This window comes from Peromyscus maniculatus, chromosome 8 (genome assembly GCF_049852395.1).
Source record: "Peromyscus maniculatus bairdii isolate BWxNUB_F1_BW_parent chromosome 8, HU_Pman_BW_mat_3.1, whole genome shotgun sequence".
NCBI lineage: Eukaryota > Metazoa > Chordata > Mammalia > Rodentia > Cricetidae > Peromyscus > Peromyscus maniculatus.
In genome coordinates, this window is record NC_134859.1 from 108,850,317 (window position 1) to 108,868,915 (window position 18,599).

Here is an 18,599-nt window from a genome sequence, read left to right on the forward strand (position 1 = left end):
TGCATTTCTGAAATGTTTTATTGTTCAATGCTGGAAACACAAGTTGTAGGAACGGGGTAAGTTCAGCCAAGGTGCCCTTGGTACAACATTGCCAGGCCCCTGCCTGAAGACACCAACATGTCCTTCTGTGTCAAATAGGAGAGTCCCTGAGTAAAGGCATTTCCTTAAGAGTGTCTAGGCTTCAGTAGCTGTCCCGGGGTGGATATGGCTCTTGCTGACTTTCAGGCTAGGGCACTACCCATGACTTCAGAGAAACCACCTGGTGTTCCAGGCCTCACCTGCTGATCCTGCAGCCCAGGCTGGGTCTCTTTCCAGGCCAGAGACTTCTCTAATTTGGTCTTAAAAAGCAATCCATGACCTGACAGAGAGGGCAACAGGAGAATGGTGGTTAGGAAGCCAAGATTCCTACTGCTGCGGGAGGTGGATGGGCTGGTTGCAGCAGGCATCTCCTCACCTGGGCAATCTGCTGTCTCTCTGAAGGCTCGCTTCTTGCAGCAGCCACGGCACAGGTTAAACACACATCTATTGCCCTGTGTACAGGAAAGCTAGTGAGCTGAGGCTAACACCCTACCCAGGCTAAATTCTGAGGTTGGTAGTACCAGATTCCAGCAACATCCATGGAGACTGCCCTGCCCACCTGTGTAGAAGGGCAGGCTCAACAGAAGGGCCAGCTCACCTTTGGATTTCCACACTGGTCACACTTGGCATATTTGGCTGGAAAAAAAACAAAAAGAGGGCTGATTGAATGAGATGAACAGATCTTGCTGTGGCCACCTGGGCCAGGAGACTGGGTAAGGATTGAGGATGTGGCTAGTTATGACAAGAGATGGCTGACATGACAGAGTGAGCATGGCCTCACTGGAATCAAACAGGAAGCTGGTGGGCTGCCCATTCCACCCCTAGTGTCCCAAAGTCCTAGGTCTGTTACCATGTCACTCACTGAAAAAAAGGGCAGCTAGGTATGGTGGCTCATGGCTATAATCCCAGCACTCAAATTGCTGCTGAGTATGAGGTCAGTGTGGACTACACAGTGAGATTGAAGGCAGCCTAGATTAATGAGTGACCTACCCCAAGAAACAGAGAACAGCCGGGCGGTGATGGTGCAGACCTTTAATCCCAGCGCGTGGGAAGCAGAGGCAGGTGGATCTCTGTGAGTTTGAAACCAGCCTAGTTTACAAAGCAAGTTCCAGAGCTACACAGAAAAACCCCATCTTTTTTTTTTTTTTTTTGGTTTTTCGAGACAGGGTTTCTCTGCGTAGTTTTGCGCCTTTCCTGGAACTCACTTTGTAGCCCAAGCTGGCCTCGAACTCACAGAGATCCTCCTGGCTCTGCCTCGCCTCCCGAGTGCTGGGATTAAAGGCGTGCGCCACCACTGCTCGGCCTTAGAAAAACCCCATCTTGAAGAAGAAACACACACACACACACACACACACACAAAATAAAAAAGGCAAAATCAGAACCCCTGTCCTAATGTCCCACTTCCTGTGGTGCACAATGACAGCTGGGCGGCAGTGGCGCACGCCGGGAGAATGTCTGGTTCAAGGCCAACCTGGTCTACAGAGCGAGATCCAGGACAGGCACCAAAACTACACAGAGAAACCCTGTCTCGAAAAACCAAAAAGAAAATTTAAATGCTTTAGTTGGTGTGCTGGGGAACCCCTTTAATCCCATCACTCAGGAGGCAGAGGCAGGTGGATCTGAGTTCAAGACTGGCTGTTCTACAGAGTGAGTTCCAAGGACATACAGGCAAACTCCTCTGTGGTCATTTGAATAGCTTGTACCATGGCCTTGTCTGATACATTAAGTAGATTTATAGCAACATACCATAGATCAGCCTTCCACAGGTTCTTAGTGTCATACCCAAAGACTGGTCTGGGCACAGGAGAAATGTCCCTAGGCATTTGTTTGTGGACCTAGGCCTTAAACATGGCAAATAGCCGGACAGTGGTGGCGCACGCCTTTAATCCCAGCACTCGGGAGGCAGAGGCAGGCGAATCTCTGTGAGTAAGGCGCAAAGCTACACAGAGAAACCCTGTCTCGAAAAACCAAAAAAAAAAAGGCAGAACCTGGGATCCTATCTCCAGTGAGGAGGATGAGGATGAGGTGTCTGGACAGTCTGACCAACTACCCCGGCTGGAACAGCAAGAGCAGCACTCACGTTTCAGGGAAGGGTCGAAGGTCTTGTGAGGGTTCCTCAGCTGTTTCTTCAGCTTATTCTTGGACAAGCCGTCCACGCTGCCCTCCTCTTCCTCCAGAGCCCGCTTACTGCGACTCCCACTGTTCTCCTTGCTCCCTTCCTTAGGCCTGAAGGGAGAGGGCAGTGAGCGCAATCAAAGACACCCATAAGATGGGATCAGTTCACCACTGCCAAATGGGGCGGGTCCCAGAGCAGAGGGGCCAAGGACATGCGTGTTTCTCCCACCCATCCCAAGTAACTACTTTTGGCTGCCCAGGCAGAGGGCCTGTCCAAGGATTCAGGGCATAGGTGCAGCCCACACAATAGAGTGGCTAACAGAAGTTAAGCCTTCCTGGAACGATGGATACCTAAAGTTCAGGGGCCCAGGGTCTGTGCCATTGAGCCCAGGCAGGTTGTGATCACAGATGAGTCTGCCCACTTTGGAGATTCCAGCCCCAGGGTCCACCTGTTAACCCCAAGGACAAAGCCACACAGGACTAAAGGATCTTGGGTAAGTACCCAAAACATTTTCTCCACACAAAGCCTCCTCTTCCTTCACTCAGAACAGGGACTTGCCGTAGTGACTAGAGGAAGCGGCAAAGGGCACCTGTGCGTGTATTCCCACCGTAGGCTGGTTCAGCTCACCCTGGCCGGATGTAGGGCTGGCAGATCCAGTGGAAAGCAGGTAAGTCGCCAGCTGGCCTCACTCCTTCTTGCTGCCTGGACATGTCCTCCTGCAAAGGCCCAAGACCTGTCAAAGACCTAAACTGCTGGCCCACTACAGAACCTGCTGGGCTCCCACAGCCCTGCACCTGCCTGACACCGAAGCTTGAGCGCCTGGCTCACAGCAGCCACGCCCTCCAGGGTCTTCACTTTGGCCAGCTCCTCTCGAAGCTGCTGATGTACCTGCAGCCTGAGGCAGATGCCTGTCACTCCCAGTCACCACCTGAGCCAAGTGCTGGGCACATGCCAACATCTCTTCCCACCCAGGCTCCTGCCCTCCCTCACTGCCAAGCCACCCCTCAGCAGACTTGATAGCAAGTTGTTTTGGGAAGAGCACAGAATACTCCAGACAGGGCTATCACACTGCTTAGAGAGACCCACTCTCAACTCCTACCCAAGGAGCTACTCACGTGTGGTGCCACAGCTTGAAGAGATGAGCCCGGACGTAGGAGAGTGGGCAGGGGTGCTGCTGTACAATCTGCAGGTACTCCTCAGCCAGCTCCCACACAGCAGGGCTCCGGCCCTCAAACAGGGCAGGGTTGTGCAGGTTACCCTCTGGGAAGTGGGGAAGAAAGCCTGGAACACCTTCCTGGCCACTCAGATCACTGGCTAGCTATAGGGTTGGCAAGTCTGGAAAACTTGGTTTAAGGGTTTAGGCTTCTTGGAGCAGACAGGACAGTGAACACTGTCTACTTAATCAGGTCTACAAGGACAGAACAAGGCTGAGTCATCCATCTGCTCACCTGCACTCATGACCCCTTGCACACCCGTGTCCTGAATGCATCGCTCCACATCCTGCAGGCACCGGATATTCCCATTGGCAAACACAGGGATTCCCACAGCCTTCCTGTGGGGGAAAGAGAAGCCTGACCCTACACCATACCAGGGCAGTGCTAAGCCAGGAGGGATAGAGACCAGCCACCAAGTTCACCTTGTTGAGACACCTTGCCTTCTATGGTATTGCTTCCTTCCCTCCCGGATAGTTCTAGGACATTGGGTAATGCTGAACATCCCAAGGTGTGGACTAGATTTATGTCCCTTCCACAGAGCCCATAAGACCAATGACTGTACCCAAACTACTGTACCCACTCACCTAACGGCCTTGATGTGCTCCCAGGAGGCTGTTCCTGCCATGGGCCCCTTCTGCTCCTTGGTGCGCCCATGCACAGTCAGCAGCTAGGATAGACCAACACTTGGTTCAATCTTGCTCTAGGCCAAGGTCCCAAACCAATTACAAGGGACCTGGTCAAGTGTCTCAGCTTTCCATGCTGGGAAGATCCAGCTGGGCCTGGATCTGTCCCTGGCCTCCAGGGTCGTGAGAGCCCTGCCCCTGTGGAGGAGCCCTAGGCTGCAACTCAAAAACACAGTCAAGATGCAGAACCCCAAGCACAGGAAAAGGTTAGCAGAACTCAAGATGCAGGGTGCTTAGCAAGGGTGGCTCTTGCTGCTTCCAGAAGCCATGTGTCTCAGCACACTTAACCATGCTCAAAATACAGGACTGGAAAAAGGCACCAGGTCTGCTATCCCGTGGCTTATGCCTAGTCTTCCAGAAAGGCTGGATACTGAGCTCACCTAAAGAAGGCCAAGGCTGATGACTGAAAAGGCCTAAGATGTGGTAAGTGAACCTAATGTTACTCCCAACACAGACAACACCCTGGAGCTGGGATGGCAGTTTTAGAGGTCTCAGACCAGGGTAGCAGGTCTTAAAGAAAAGGGGTCAGGAGAGGCCCATTGCCCTGCCCACAGAAAATGTCTTAGATGCAGCCCCCACTCAAGAGCTGAAGGAGGAGCCAAAGCCACCTAGGTTTTGGAAGACTGTCAGAGAGAGAGAGATAGTGCTATAAAGTGAGGCCAGACTGCCTGCTGGATCCCAACAACCATTCCTGGGAGCCACGGCCCTCACCTGACAGCCGGCCTTCTCCAGCATCTGGGCGTACCTCACTGTCTTGTCAATCTCTGGGAAGACACGGATTTTGCACGTGACAGGAACAGAGAGCTTCTCATGAGCCAACAGAACTGAGAAAAAAAGATGTTCTCTGAGAACATGGTCCTACTCCAAGGTGGCCAAGCCCCAATATGCCGGGCACACAAAACCACACTAGCTTTGTTAAAAAGCATGTCTAGGGGTATATTCTTGGCCTTTTCCTGGTCTTCACATGTGATGTGGGCTTGTGCTGACTGCCAGTGAGAAGTGGCATCCAATAGACCTGGTTGTCCCACGGAGCATTGGGAGCACTGTCCTAGTCCTTAATGTCTGGTTCTAAGTGGGTGGCTGCTATAGGTCATGGGACTCTACAGTCAACTCCTTCTAGCAGGGCAAGTGCTGTGGCCAAGAGCCCCTCGAGGGATCACCATTGTCCGCTCCTGGGCCCTAACAGAGCAGCGTGTGCTAATGAGCCCGTCAGACTGTCTCTGGGGCTCTTTCACTCACTGACACCGTGGCACGCAGCCAACTCACTCATTCTCTGAAGAAGATCCCACTCCTCCTGCAGAAAGGCGCCATAGTGACCTGTGAAGGATGAGAGTGGCCCAATGACACTCTTTGTTGTTGTTGTTCTTTAAGTCCTTATAATTGTTATAAAGAGAAGACTAATAGCACCATTGATTTAACCAGAGTTTGACATCAATATAGTTGTTAATATTCTGACTCGCCCCTTGAAATCCAGCTCCTTGGTGCCGCCTGCATCCTGGTGTAAAAGCCTCGTTTTAAGGAAAATCCCTCCCCTTCCCCTCTCTCTCTCTTTTCCCTCCCTCTTTCCTATCTTTCTCTTCGTTTCTCTCCGATCTCACTCTTGCATCCCCATTGTCATGAACCCCCTACTAGGCCAGCTCCTCAGAATACAGAGGACTCTACAGCTAGGCTGTGTGTATTAGTGCCTTTACATGGGATCCCCAAAATCAGCGTCTCTGGTTGGAGCAGGGGTGGAAATAAAGTCAAGCTGCTTGTCAACACCTGATTTGGGAGCCATCTGCCTGGCTGTCAAACTCAAAAGCAGGCTACACAGAACACTTACACCACACAGCCTAAGATCAGCAGTGCCTGCCTGGGGAACCAGTGAACCTGTGTGCGCTATTGCAGAGCCATGGGCCTCCCACCAGCTGATCACATTTATTTAGAGCATATCTATGTGGCCAGCAGAACCTGGTCCCCAGTCAAGTACCTGAGAACAGCCACTTTCCAAGATAATAAACCCAAAAAAAGGGCTGCTTGCTAGCTACAGGTGTCACCACAATCAGAGACAGAGATTGGCCCATACCCACCCACACCCAGGCTCCACTAGATCAAGTCTAACCCCTTATGTGGAGGCCTAGTGGACTCAGCACTGGCCTGGATGGATGTCAACACAGGACTGTAAAAACGGCCTCACCTCTCTTGGCTATCATCTGTGGGCAGCCCAAATTCAGGTCGATGGCATCACAGTAATCTTGTGCCAGGAGAGCCGCCTGGACAAACACCTCTGGGTCGTTGGCACAGAACTGAAGAAGACATGAATGTCATCCATAGTCAAACCAGGCCTAAGACTCTCCCTGCCTAGGCCACTCAGCCCTGTGAGAAGTCCCATGGTGACTCAATAAGCTGTAGTCTTTCCACCAACATTTACAATATGATAAAGCAGGAAACATCTCACACCACTAGGAGTGTGAGTTATATATGTATGACATTTCCTTGGATGTGTAACAGAAGTCACTGGCACTAACTTCTAAAGAGCTGAACAATGCCTAATTGTTCTGAGACAGGAGGGCACCAAGACTGAGGGTAAGTTTCAAGGTGACCCTGGAGCTACAAATCCCTCACATCACCTAAGCTGTCCCTTCACCAGGGCTTACACTAGTTTCCAGGGAGAGCCCAGTTTTGGGGAAGTTCATTCAGCAGCTGTTTCCTAATGCATGTGTCAATGCAGGATGGCAGGGACCCCATCACCACCACCACTACCCCAACCCTCCTCCTGGGTATGAAAGCTTGGTGATGTTCCCATATACAGGGAACTCGGCTGCTACCTGGTAGCCATGATCCCTCTGCCCACCTGCACAATGAGAGGCCTGTCCTCGGGGCATACTTCACAGTACAGGTTCTCTTTCCGATAATTAGCATCTCTAACGAAGACCTGGGCATGCAGCATTGGGGTGTAGCAGAGCTGGGCTCCATGGCGGCGGCTCAGCAGTCTCCAAGCCAGCTCACTCTGATCCACCATGGGTGCCACCACATGTCGGGCACCTCCCAGGGTGCGGCTCCAAAACTCAAAACCCTGCAGTTTGGGCATCCTCTCCACACTAAGGGTAGAAGAAGACCAGGCTCTCATTTCAGCCATAGTATACCACCATACCCAGGGAGGGTACAAAGTTCAACTGAAAGGGGCTGACCGCTCTCGTCAGTTATCGCTGCGCACACACGCGCGCGCGCGCTCACACACAAACAAAGTGAAGGTGTAGATATCACACGGAGAGGTGTCAGCCGGCGCAGAGTCGAGCTGCCCATCCCACCCCACCTCTAGTAGTGGCCCTGACATGTCACTCACCCTCTCTGGACCTTACCCCTTCATTTGCTACTGGATTAAATGCCAGCCTGATGGAACTGGTGAACTGGTGTGGAGGATAAACGGATCAACAATGCCTGGACAACGAATTTGCGCCCCTGCGGGCGGGAGCTGGCCAGAGGAGACCACGGCTGCACGAGGCCTGGCGCCGCCCGGGATCTTGGTCAGAGAGAGCAGCGAGCACGTCAGTCCACCAGGCGCCCTTCCTGGTCTGGCCTAGAGCCTCCTGCTCTGACCCTGTCCCTTGGGCTGGCCAGGGGGCCGAGGTCGCCACCGGATGACGACGAAGGGGCTCGAATTAGGACTACTTCCCGCACTGTTGGGGCTAGCCGGGGCTCCACGAAGGCCTGTGGCTGCCGGCACGCTCCAAAGAAAGGGACACACAAGGCCCCGGAGCCTCCGCCTTACCCGCGGCGCCGCCACGAGGACCCCCAGGAATACAGCGGCAGCCACCAGGCACCGTAGCTCAGACTTAGCGCACCGCTACCGGAAGTCCCGGGGCCGGAAGCGCACTGCCAGGCCCTCCGCACGGTCTGCGGTGCGGCGGAGAACAAAGTCCTCAGAAACTGCCGCTCGGCGCTGAGGGGACCGGTCTTGTAGAACCTGGAGCTGAGCAGGTACAGACTGCGCATGCCCAGGGCCACGTTGTACCTTCCAGACAATTGCACTGGGAAATCATTCCTCCCACCTCCACTTCCTCCCCGCCACGCTTTCCCAGAGCAGTCCTTGATTCTTCAGATACAAGACGTAAATTCAGTATAATACAGTAGGAAACGTGGTAACGAATTATTACTTCAGATCCTGGATAGGAGAGGCTACAAGAGGCTGTTAAATTTCAAACAAATGGCTGAGGTATCTAACATATCAAAGCGGACCTGACCTCAGGTTTTCCCAACATCTCTTAGTCCCTCCCTCTTACAGGGTATGGCTGACACGCCCGGCCACTCACCCTGGACTCTTCAGCCCAGGCGCTGGGCTGCCCTTGAGTAAGGAGAAACTTCCTAGAGCAAAGGAGCATGCATAAAGAAAAATGGTGTTGGTCTGGCCACTTTGAGTTCTCAGGCTGATGTTGGTGTTTTAGTTTTTATTTATTTAATCCTTATCATCATCATCATCATCATCATCATCAGACAAGATATCACTGTGCAGCCCTGGATGGTCTGGGAGTCACTATCCATGTATACACCTTAAACTCCTAAGAGTCAGTTCTCTCCTTCTACTGTGGATCCCAAGAAATGAACTGAGATGGTCAGGCTTAGTGACTGGTGAACCATTGAGTCACCTCACCAATCCAATATCTTCCTTTTTTTTTTTTTTTTTTTTTTTTTTTTAGTTTTTCAACATAGGGTTTCACCGTGTAGCTTTGGTGTCCTGGGACTTGCTTAGTAGACCATTCTGGCCTATGAACTCACAGAGATTCACCTGCCTCTGCCTCCCAAGTGCTGGGATTAAAGACGTGGGCCACCACTGCCCGGCAAGTTTTTTTTTTTTTAAAGATTTATTTATTTATTATGTATACAGTATGTATGACTGCAGGCCAGAAGAGGGCACCAGATCTCATTACGGATGGTTGTGAGCCATCATGTGGTTGCTGGGAATTGAACTCAGGACCTCTGGAAGAGCAGTCAGTGCTCTGAACCTCTGAGCCATCTCTCCAGCCCCCAAGTTAAGTTTTTTTAAAGGTTGTCTACTTTGGGTTGGCCTGTGAACATGACTGGGAGATCATCTTGATTAGTAGGAAGACCCAACCCCTTGGTAAGCTGGCGTGGGATTCCAGACTGTGTAAAAGTGGAGACAGTGAGCTGAGCACTGGCGCATAGGTGCTAATTCACATTCTCAGCTTTGACTATGGATTAATAAAATTAGTTGCTTTAAGTTCCTGTCGTTTTGACTTCTCCAAAGTGACGGAGTGCAGCCTGGAATTGTGAACCAACTGCGAAAGTTATAGTAGTTTGAATGTAATTGACCCCCATAATCTCACAGAGAGTGGCACTATTAGGAGGTGTGGCTTTGTTGAAGTGAGGAAGTGTGTCACTGGTGGGGGGATTTGAGGTTTTCTATGCTCGGGATCCTACTCAGTGTCTCAGGTGACTTCCTGTTGCCTGTAGGATGTTAAGACTCTATGTCTGCCTGCATTTTGACATGCTCCCCACCATGATGATAATGGACTGAATGTCTGAAACTGTACGTGGGCCACCCCAAGTAAATGTTTTTCCTTGTAAGAGTTGCCGTGGTCGTGGTGTCTCTTCACAGCAGTAAAAACCCTAACTAAGACAACATCAAATTGCTATTTTTTCTTTATAGTAGTGCTTTATTTCATTTCCTCTATTGGATTCTTAGTACTACTTCATCTTACTGCTTTTTTTTTTTTTTTTAGACCAAGTCTCACTATGTATCTTCAGCTGGCCTGGAACACAGAGATCCACCTGACTCTGTCTCCCAAGAGCAGAAATTAAAGGCGTGCGCCGCCATGTTTGACTAAGTTTACTACTCTCTAATTGTTCCAAGGCTACTTACATGCACCTCGAGTTTTCAGAGTCAAAAGTTCCTATTGTACAGTCACATGCTTCCACTTCTCACCTCTGCTGTCACACAAACTCCACAATTACAGAAACATTGTGTCATTGAGTCCTGCTTGCCAGCCTTGGTGCTATTGTTGGTATGTATTTTTTTTTAAAGATTTATTTACTTACTTTATGTCTGAGTGCTGTGTCTGCATGTACACTTTTGTGCCAGGAGAGGGCATCAGACCCCAGTAGAGATGATTGTGAGTCATCATGTACTTGCTGGGAATTGAACCCAGGTCCTCTGGAAGAGCAGCCAGTGCTCTTAGCCGCTGAGCCATCTCTCCAGCCCCTGATATGTATTTTATAATGATATGGATTACAGAGCCACTTATGATACTTTTATTTTCTGCCTCGTAAGAAAATGAGAGGGGCTAGAGAGATGGCTCAGCAGTTAAGAGCATTTGCTGCGTGTCTTAGTTGGGGTTCTATTGCTGTGAAGAGACACCATGACCACAGCAACTCTTATAAAGGAAAAATTTAATTGGGGTAACTCACTATAGTTTCAGAGGTTCAGTCCATTATAAGACATGGTGGCGTGCAGACAGACATGGTGCTGGAGAAGTAACTGAGAGTTCTGCATCTTGCAGACAACAAGAAGTGGTCTGTCTCACTGGGTATGTCTTGATCATATATGAGACCTCAAAGCCCACCTCCACAGTGACACAATTCCTCCAACAAGACCACACCTACTCCAACAAGGCCACACCTCCTAATAGTGCCACTCCCTTTGGGGAGCAATTTTCTTTCAAATCACCACATTCTACTCCCTGGCCCCCAGAGGCTTGTAGCCATATCATAATACAAAAATACGTTCAGTCCAATTTGAAAAGTCCCCAAAGTCTATAACAACCTCAAACTCATTTAAAAGCCTCTTCCAAGATTCCTGCAATCTCTTTTTTTGTTTTTGTTTTTGTTTTTCGAGACAGGGTTTCTCCGTATAGCTTCCAGGATCCTGTCCTGGATCTCACTCTGTAGACCAGGCTGGCCTTGAACTCACAGAGATCCACCCGGCTCTGCCTCCAAGTGCTGGGATTAAAGGGGTGCACCACCCGGCTTCATGCAATCTCTTAACTGCAATCCCCCTGTAATAGCAAAATCGAAAAGCAGATCACATACTTCCAACATATAATGGCATAGGACATACATTATGGTTCCAAAACATAGGGAAGGGAGCATTGTTCGTTTTTTTCTCTTTTGGGGGTGGGGGTCGCCACCCAGCTCCCAAATAAATCACACACAGAGGCTTATTCTTAATTATAAATGCCCATCTGTAGCTTGGCTTGTTTTTTGCAAGCTTTCCTTCACTTTAAAGTATCCCATCTATCTTTGTCTCTGGGCTTTTCCTATTCTCTAACTTCTGCAAATCTTACTCTTATTCGATGGCTTGCTGTGTAGCTGGGTGACTGACCCCTGGAGTCCTCCTTCTTCTCTGGCTCCTTGATCTCTCTTCTCCCAGACACTATATATTCTGTCTGCCAGTCCTGCCTATCCTTTCTCCTGCCTTGCTATTGGCCGTTCAGCTCTTTATTAGACCATCAGATGTTTTAGACAGTCACAGTAACACAGCTTCACAGAGTTAAACAAATGCAACATAAACAAAATTGACACACCTTAAAATAATATTCTACAACAGTGTATAGTGAGGAAATACTGGACCAAAGCAAAACCGAAAACCAGCTGGGCAAACTCCAAACTCTGCATCTCCATGTCTGATGTAAACATGCTCTTCAGAGCTCCAACTCCTTTCAGCCTTGTTGACTGCAGCACACTTCTTTCTCCTGCAGCCCACTTAAGTCCCTGTTAGCAGCTTTCCTTGGCAGGTGTCCCATGACTCTGGCATCTCCAGCATCTTGAGGTCTCCAAGTCAATCTAGGCTTCAACTTCACAGCTTCATGAAATGACCTTCCTGGGCCTCCATTCAGGGACACCACTGACAAATGCCTGGCCTCAAGGTACAGAGACAATTCCATAACCCCCTTCTTCTATCCTTGACTCTAAAGTCAGGACCATGTGGCCGAAACTGCCAAGTTCTGCTGCTTTCTAGGACTGGAACATGGCCCCCTCGTTCAATTATATCGTTCCTTCACTGCCTAAGCTGGTTGTTCTGGAATTTGCTCTCTGGACCAAGCTGGCCTCAAACTCAGAGATCCACCAGCCTCTGCCTTCCCAGTGCTGGGATTAAAGGCGTGGACCACCATACCCATCTCTAAGCTTTCCTTTAATTCCTTTGCACAAATTGGAAATTTAGCTGGGTGGGATCTTTCACTGAGGCCACCACTTTTCAATTCCATTTCTTAATCTGTTTCTCTCCTTGAACACAGGATTTAGCTCTGTTCCACTTCCTGGTGCCCCTTTTCTCAATCTGTACATTTTGTATTTTTATTTGCTCAGCTTGCTCCTTTTCACTGTAAATCTTCACCAGAGTTAACACTAATATCCACACGACAGAGTCTATACTAGCTGTTGTGAGATTTCTTCTGCCAACAGAAGTAATCCAAAACTCTTCACTTTAGCCTCAGGCAGACTCTTCAGACAAGGTAAAAAGGCAGCCACATTCTTTACCAAAATATCACAAGAATGATCTCTAGGCAACCTACTAACATTCTTCCCCTCTGAAACCTCTTGACACCCCCCCCCCCCCCCCGAGTTCAAATCACTCTTAGCACCACTGTCTTCCATGCTCCTACTGGTTTGGCCTATTAAGCAGCACTTAAAGCATTCCACTCTAAAGCACACACAAGGCACCTTTCCTAACCCAAAGTCCCAAAGTCCCAATTCCTCCAAACAAAAACATGGTCAGGTATTTCACAGAATACCCCAGTCCCTGGTACCAACTTCTGCCTTAGTTAGGGTTTCTATTGCTCTGAAGAGACACCAGGACCATAGCAACTCTTATAAAGGAAAACATTTAATTGTGGTGGTGGCTTACAGTTCAGAGGTTCAGTCCATTATCATCATGGTGGGACATGGTGGCATGCAAGCAGACAAGGTGCTGGAAAAGTAACTAAGAGTCTTACAGGTAACAGGAAGTGAACTGTCTCACTGGGCATGGCTTGAGCATATATAAGGCCTCAAAGCCCACCTCCACACTTCCACAACAATACTCCAACAAGGCCACACCTCCTAATAGTGCCACTCTCTTTGGGGGCCATTTTCTTTCAAATCACCACACTGCTCTTCCAGGGGTCCTGATTTCAATTCCCAGCACACACAAGGCAGCTTACAACTGTCTTTAACTGTAGTCCCATGGGATCCAATACCTTCTTCAGGTATGCAGGCATACATACAGATAAAACACTATATACACATAATATATAAATAAATATATATATTTTTTTTAAGTAAAGAAAGAGCTGGGCAGTGGTGGTGCATGCCTTTAGTCCCAGCATTCAGGAGGCAGAGGCTGGCAGATTTCTGAGTTTGAGAACTGCCTGGTCTACAAAGGAAATTCCAGTACAGCCAGGGCCACACAGAGAAATCCTATAAACAAACCAAACAAACAAACAAACAAGAAAAAAAAAGGAAAGAAAATCTGAACTTCTACCTGGTACAATTGCTCCTTGAGCTAAAAGCATCATGGGTCCTTATAGGTCAGAGAGATCAATGCTCTCACTTTCATTTATTTGTAAATCTCTGAACCTCTATCACCCGCCCCCCCAAAAGAAAGGAAGAAAGAAAAAGAAAACAAAAAAGCAATATAAAAGAAAACCACAAAACAGCAGCTGGGCGTGAGGACAGGCGCTTGTGATCCCAGCGGGCCTGGAACCCTCCACCCCCCTGCCGGCCCTCCCGAGAGCTGGGATTGCAGACATGTGCCACCACACCCCAGCTCTGACTGGTTTTCTTGGCATTTTTGCTGTTTGGGGTTTGCTGAACTTCTTTCTTCTGTAAGTTAATTTTTTCAACATATTTAGCAAGGTTTCAGGCATTGTTTTCTTTTTCTTAACAGGGTCTCTAACCCAGATTGGCCTTGAACTAGATTTCTAGCTGAGGATCTGAGGATGACCTTGAATTCCTGTTGCTCCTGTCTCCCTACCTCCCAAGTACTTAGTTTATGCTGTGCTGGGAATCAAACCCCAGGCTTCGTGTGCCAGGCAAGCACTCGGCATATCCCCAGCCCGTTCTTAGTCTTTTTTCCCCCTACTCTTGTCTTGTTCTGTATGCAACAGCCTAAGTTTCCATTGTTTGTTCACAGTCTTAGGCTGGAATTTCTTTCTGCTTTGTTTCCTGGGGTCCCTTTGGATGAGCAAGGGCATTCCCTGCCCTTAGGTTGGCCTGCCCCCTAGTGGAACCTTCCAGCACTGTCAGCTTGAGGCAGCACAGGCCGCCCCTGCAGGGCCCTGCTTAAAGAACCGGCATCTGAGAAGGGGCAGCCTGTGATTTCCGCTCACCTCCTTGGCAGGGAACCACTATCTTACTGTAAGCCTGGGCAAAGACACTGAGACTGGATTCTTCTTCTTGCCACCTGGGAGCTGAACTTCCAACCTCCAGACGGGACTTGGTGAGGAAGGACCCTGGGGGATGCCTGCATAAGCCCTTGCTCAAAAAGCAGCAGTGTACCATGTGGAACACAGAGCTGGGATGGAGAGCCTTTGGTAGCCTGTGTGGTAGCCCTAGGCTGGCCCCTGGGGGAGGGAGCCTGTCCTTAGCTGCACCCATCTAGAGTGGAGCTTGCATCATGTGGGCAGAGAGGAGGGATGGGCCAAGGCAAGTGCCCCAAACTCACTGTTCCTGCCAGGACTTGGTAGATTTTTCCTGAATACTGTTTTTCCTTTGGCTGAGAGTCCTCAGAACAACTTCCAGGACTTTCAATGACTTTCTGGAGACTTCACCAGAAAACGCTGCTGTTCTGGGGACTGTCCTCTGAACCCTTCTGGCCACCAGGAGTAGGGGACTTTTTTAGTTCAATATGACCCACACTAATGCTCAGGTTCTGCCAATGTGTTCCCACTTTGTTCTGTCTTATTCTCTTCTTCGTTTTTCTCTTCTTACTTTTTTGGACAGGGTTTCACTATGTAGCCTTAGCTGGTCTGGAAATTGATTTGTAAACCTGGCTGGCCTCAAACTCACAGAATTTTCTGCCTCTGCCTCTCAAGTACCGGAATAAGAGTGCATGGGGCATGTGCCACCATGTCTGGAAAAAAACCTTAAACCCAGCTGAACTACACAGTGTATTCTGAGAAATATCCCTTCTCCACGACTGTTCTCCCTCTTCTTCCCACCCACCCATGCTTCCTGATACACAAAGTGGCATTATCATTGAGTTTTCTTGTTTGGTCTGTTCTGTTAAGACAGGGTCTCACATGGCTGGCTTGGAACTTACTCTAGGCCAGACTAGCCTCAAATATATGGTGGTCTTCCTGCTTCATCCAGCTAAGTGCTAGGATTACACTAGGATGTGCTTCACCATCCTGGGATTATCCGTCCGTCCCCTTTGTTGTCTTGAAGCCCGTGCGAGGTTTCCTTACTCACACACTCCTCTGCACACACAATGCTGTCTGTTACTCACGTCTGTCAGCCACCTAGGAGAGACTTTAGGTCATCTCCAATATTTTACAATTTTACATAATTTTACAATGTGTGTGTGTGTGTGTGTGTGTGTGTGTGTGTGTGTGTGTGTGTGTGTGTGTGTGTGTGTGGTGTAGTCAGGGCACTTTCCAAGAAACTTGAACACAGAGGTGATTTTTCTGTGTGCTGCCGAGTCTTCCCGAGACCCTTTGTCCCGTGTGTGCCTCTGACTAGTGTTGCTTCGGCGCCAGGTTCCCTGTAGCATCCGCAGAATTGTGTGGTCATGGTTGAAACTGTATCAACCTGACTGGTAAGGAATCATCCTTGTTGTGATTATCAGTTTTTATTTCCCTTATAATGAGAGGTTGAACATCTTTTTATATGTTTAGAGGTCTAACTGACTATTATTTTGTTTATAAATCCCTCCTTAAACAGCTCCATAGAGGCATAATTAATATTTTGAAAGTATACAGAAAGTGACAATTACATGTCTATAGATACCCATATATACAAGCGAAACTGTTACAGTCAGATAATAAAAGTGTGTATCACTACCCCCAGTTTCCAGTGCCCCCCAACCCTCTTTACCCATGACACTCCTGTCGCTATTGACTTTTGTACTTTTCTAGGGTTTTATACACATAGACCTGTGTCAAGTCTTTTTGGTTTGAGGTGCACATCTCATTCTTTCCATGGCTGAGCAGTGTTATGTTATGGGATGCTCTGAAATGTGTCTCTCCATTTACCTGTTTATGAATCTGGAGTGGTTTCTGATTCAAACTGTTGGTATGAATGTTCCTGTTAAATCTTCATATGGACATAGGGTAATTTATACACCTAGGATGGCAGGTCCTACGTTAGATGCACATTTAACTTTGTTTTTTGAGTGTGGTCTCATGTAGCCCAGGACAAATTCCTATGTATCCAAGGATAACCTTGAACTTCTGAACTTCTGATCCTCTACCTCTTCCACCCAAATGAGTGCTAGGATTGCAGGTATGTGCTGCCACACCTGGACTCATGTTTCTTCTTCTCTCTCTCTCTCTCTCTCTCTCTCTCTCTCTCTGTGTGTGTGTGTGTGTGTGTGTGTGTGTGTGTGTGTGTGTGTGTGTGTGTAAAGGAAAGGGTTTATTTGGCTTATTCTTCTCAGTCACAGTCCATCATGAAAGGAAGTCAGGGCAGGAACTCAACAGAAAACTGGAGTCAGGAACTGAAGCAGAAGCCATGGAGGAACACTGTTTGCTGCTAGTGGGCAGCCCTGAGCCATGGCCACACATCTGTCTGTGACTTCTTTGGTGGCTGCTGTGGGCCTTGGATTAGAAATATAAGTACTAGTCCCCTGCTGAGGTCATTTCACCCATTCTAGTGAAGCATGCAAACCATTTCCTCTTTTTTTAAAAAAATTATTTATTTTTATTTTATGTACACTGGTGTTTTGCCTGCATGTATGTCTATGTGAAGGTGTCAGATCCCCTGGAACTGGAGTTACAGACAGTTGTGAGCTGCCGTGTGGTTGCTAGGAACTGAACCTGGGTACTCCAGAAGAGCAGTCAGTGCTCCTAACTACTGAGCCATCTCTCCAGTCCCTCATTTCTTCTTTTTTAAATTTAGCTTTATTTATTTCATGTATTTAACTGTTTTGCCTGCATGTATGTGTGTGTACCATATGTGTGACGAGCATTCAGAGTCCAAAAGAGGCCATAAGCTCCTCTGGAACTGGAGTTAAGGATGGTTGTGAACGTCCATGTAGGTGCTGGGAACTGAACCCATATCCTGTGGAAGAGCCGTAAGTGCTTTTCACCACTGAGCCGTTGGTGCAACCCCAGCAGGTTCAGGCTGCGGCGATCTCTATTGTTCTATTTATTTATTTATATTGTTATTGCTACTATTGGGTTTTTGAGACAGGGTCTCTCTATTATGTAGCTCTGGCTGTCCTGTAGCTTGCTATGTAGGCCAGGCTGTACTGAATTCACAGAGACCCACTTGCCTCTCCCTCCCAAGTGCTGGGACACCCGGCTTAGTTTTTGAGGCAGAGTCTCACTTAGCTCAGGCTGGTCAACTTAATGAACTTAATGTAGCTGAGACTGACTTAACTTTTGGACCTCCTGCCTCCACCTCTCAGTGCTGATTGGGGTTACATGTGTGGGCTACTAGACATAGCTTTGGGCAGTTGACTCTACTGTTACTGAACCTTCCACTATGGTTTTTTTTTTCTTTTTTTCTTTTTTTTCCCCCTTCAGTAGTTGGGTCTCTCATGTCTAAAACTCATGTGGTGCCAGCTGCTTTATTTTCTTTGCTGGGGTTATAGGTGCATGCCACCTACTCAGTTTAAATTCTTTCCTTCCTCTTTTCCCTTCACCCCTCCCTCCCTATTTTCTGATAATGGAGCTGAAACCCGGGGCCTCTTGACCACAGATGAGCACTCTACACTGAACTACATCCAGGCACATCAGCTGCGTTCTGTTTTCTCAGGGCATTCTGTCATTTCAGTGTCGACATTCACTAATGTTTATTTTTGTTTTTCCTATTCAAGTCAAGAACTTTCTGGTTCTTGTTGTATTGACTTAAAAAAGATGAAACCTTGCTGTTTGGTGTATTAGGCTGGGAGAGTCCTATTTAACCCTTCAGTTTGGCCAATGGTCTGTCTCCTACCAGGACAAAATGGAAAAAGGTCTGGCTGCTGTTGCCTCGCAGGCTATCAAGGTAAGGAGGCCTCTGAGGTGGAAAGGGGTCTTTGTTTCTTCAGATCAGGGTTTGAAAGGGTTGCAGTGAACATCTCTGGCCCCCCAGGCCTTTGCTAGGCTAGCTTTCCTGGCCCTCTGGCCGGATGGCCTTCCTTCCTTCCTTCACCTTCCTTCTTTTTCTGAGGTTGGAATTCAGGACCTCAGAAATTCTAGGCAAGTCCTCTACCAATTGACCCCCACCCCCAAATCTGTTGAACAGGTATGTAGCACAGGTTATCCTTGAACTAGGAGCAGCAATCTTCTTGCCTCAGATTCTTAAGTGCTCAGGTCACAGTTGTACACTACCATGTCCTGGAGACCTTTGGGATTGGAGGCTTACAGTCTGTCCCTTAGACTCTCCAGGCTC

At 48.6% G+C, this 18,599-nt stretch overlaps 1 protein-coding gene and 1 long non-coding RNA gene across 3 annotated transcripts in view; one reads left to right on the plus strand and one right to left on the minus strand.

Moving 5' to 3' along the window:
• Positions 1-8,046, minus strand: Dus1l (dihydrouridine synthase 1 like). Of its 2 annotated transcripts, none has more exons than XM_006987649.4 (14): positions 7,433-8,046; positions 6,925-7,171; positions 6,268-6,376; positions 5,358-5,408; positions 4,803-4,915; positions 3,993-4,075; positions 3,643-3,746; positions 3,310-3,454; positions 2,993-3,089; positions 2,822-2,910; positions 2,159-2,304; positions 677-714; positions 455-530; positions 1-358 (listed from the first exon to the last, which is right to left on the minus strand). In XM_006987649.4, exons 1-14 carry the CDS (start codon positions 7,438-7,440, stop codon positions 222-224), a joined length of 1,443 nt encoding a protein of 480 aa, XP_006987711.1. In that variant the 5' UTR covers positions 7,441-8,046; the 3' UTR covers positions 1-221. The 2 variants fall into 2 exon arrangements, with proteins under 2 accessions (XP_006987711.1, XP_006987712.1); XM_006987650.4 differs by having other exon boundaries at positions 7,843-7,973.
• LOC143267062 (uncharacterized) overlaps positions 7,302-18,599 on the plus strand; it is an 18,382-nt gene continuing 7,084 nt past the window's right edge. Inside the window, exon 1 of the long non-coding RNA XR_013042008.1 lies at positions 7,302-8,051. This is a non-coding gene — a long non-coding RNA (uncharacterized LOC143267062). The remainder of the gene's footprint in view (positions 8,052-18,599) is intronic.

Bases quoted from the DNA above. Each gene is read 5' to 3' on its own strand.
- Dus1l (XM_006987649.4), bottom strand. The intron at 4,916-5,357 runs GTGAGTTGGCTG...TTTTTTTCTCAG, and splicing joins GGATCTTCTTCAGAGAATGA to TTCTGTTGGCTCATGAGAAG. The intron at 3,747-3,992 runs GTGAGTGGGTAC...TTTCCCCCACAG, and splicing joins GAGCACATCAAGGCCGTTAG to GAAGGCTGTGGGAATCCCTG.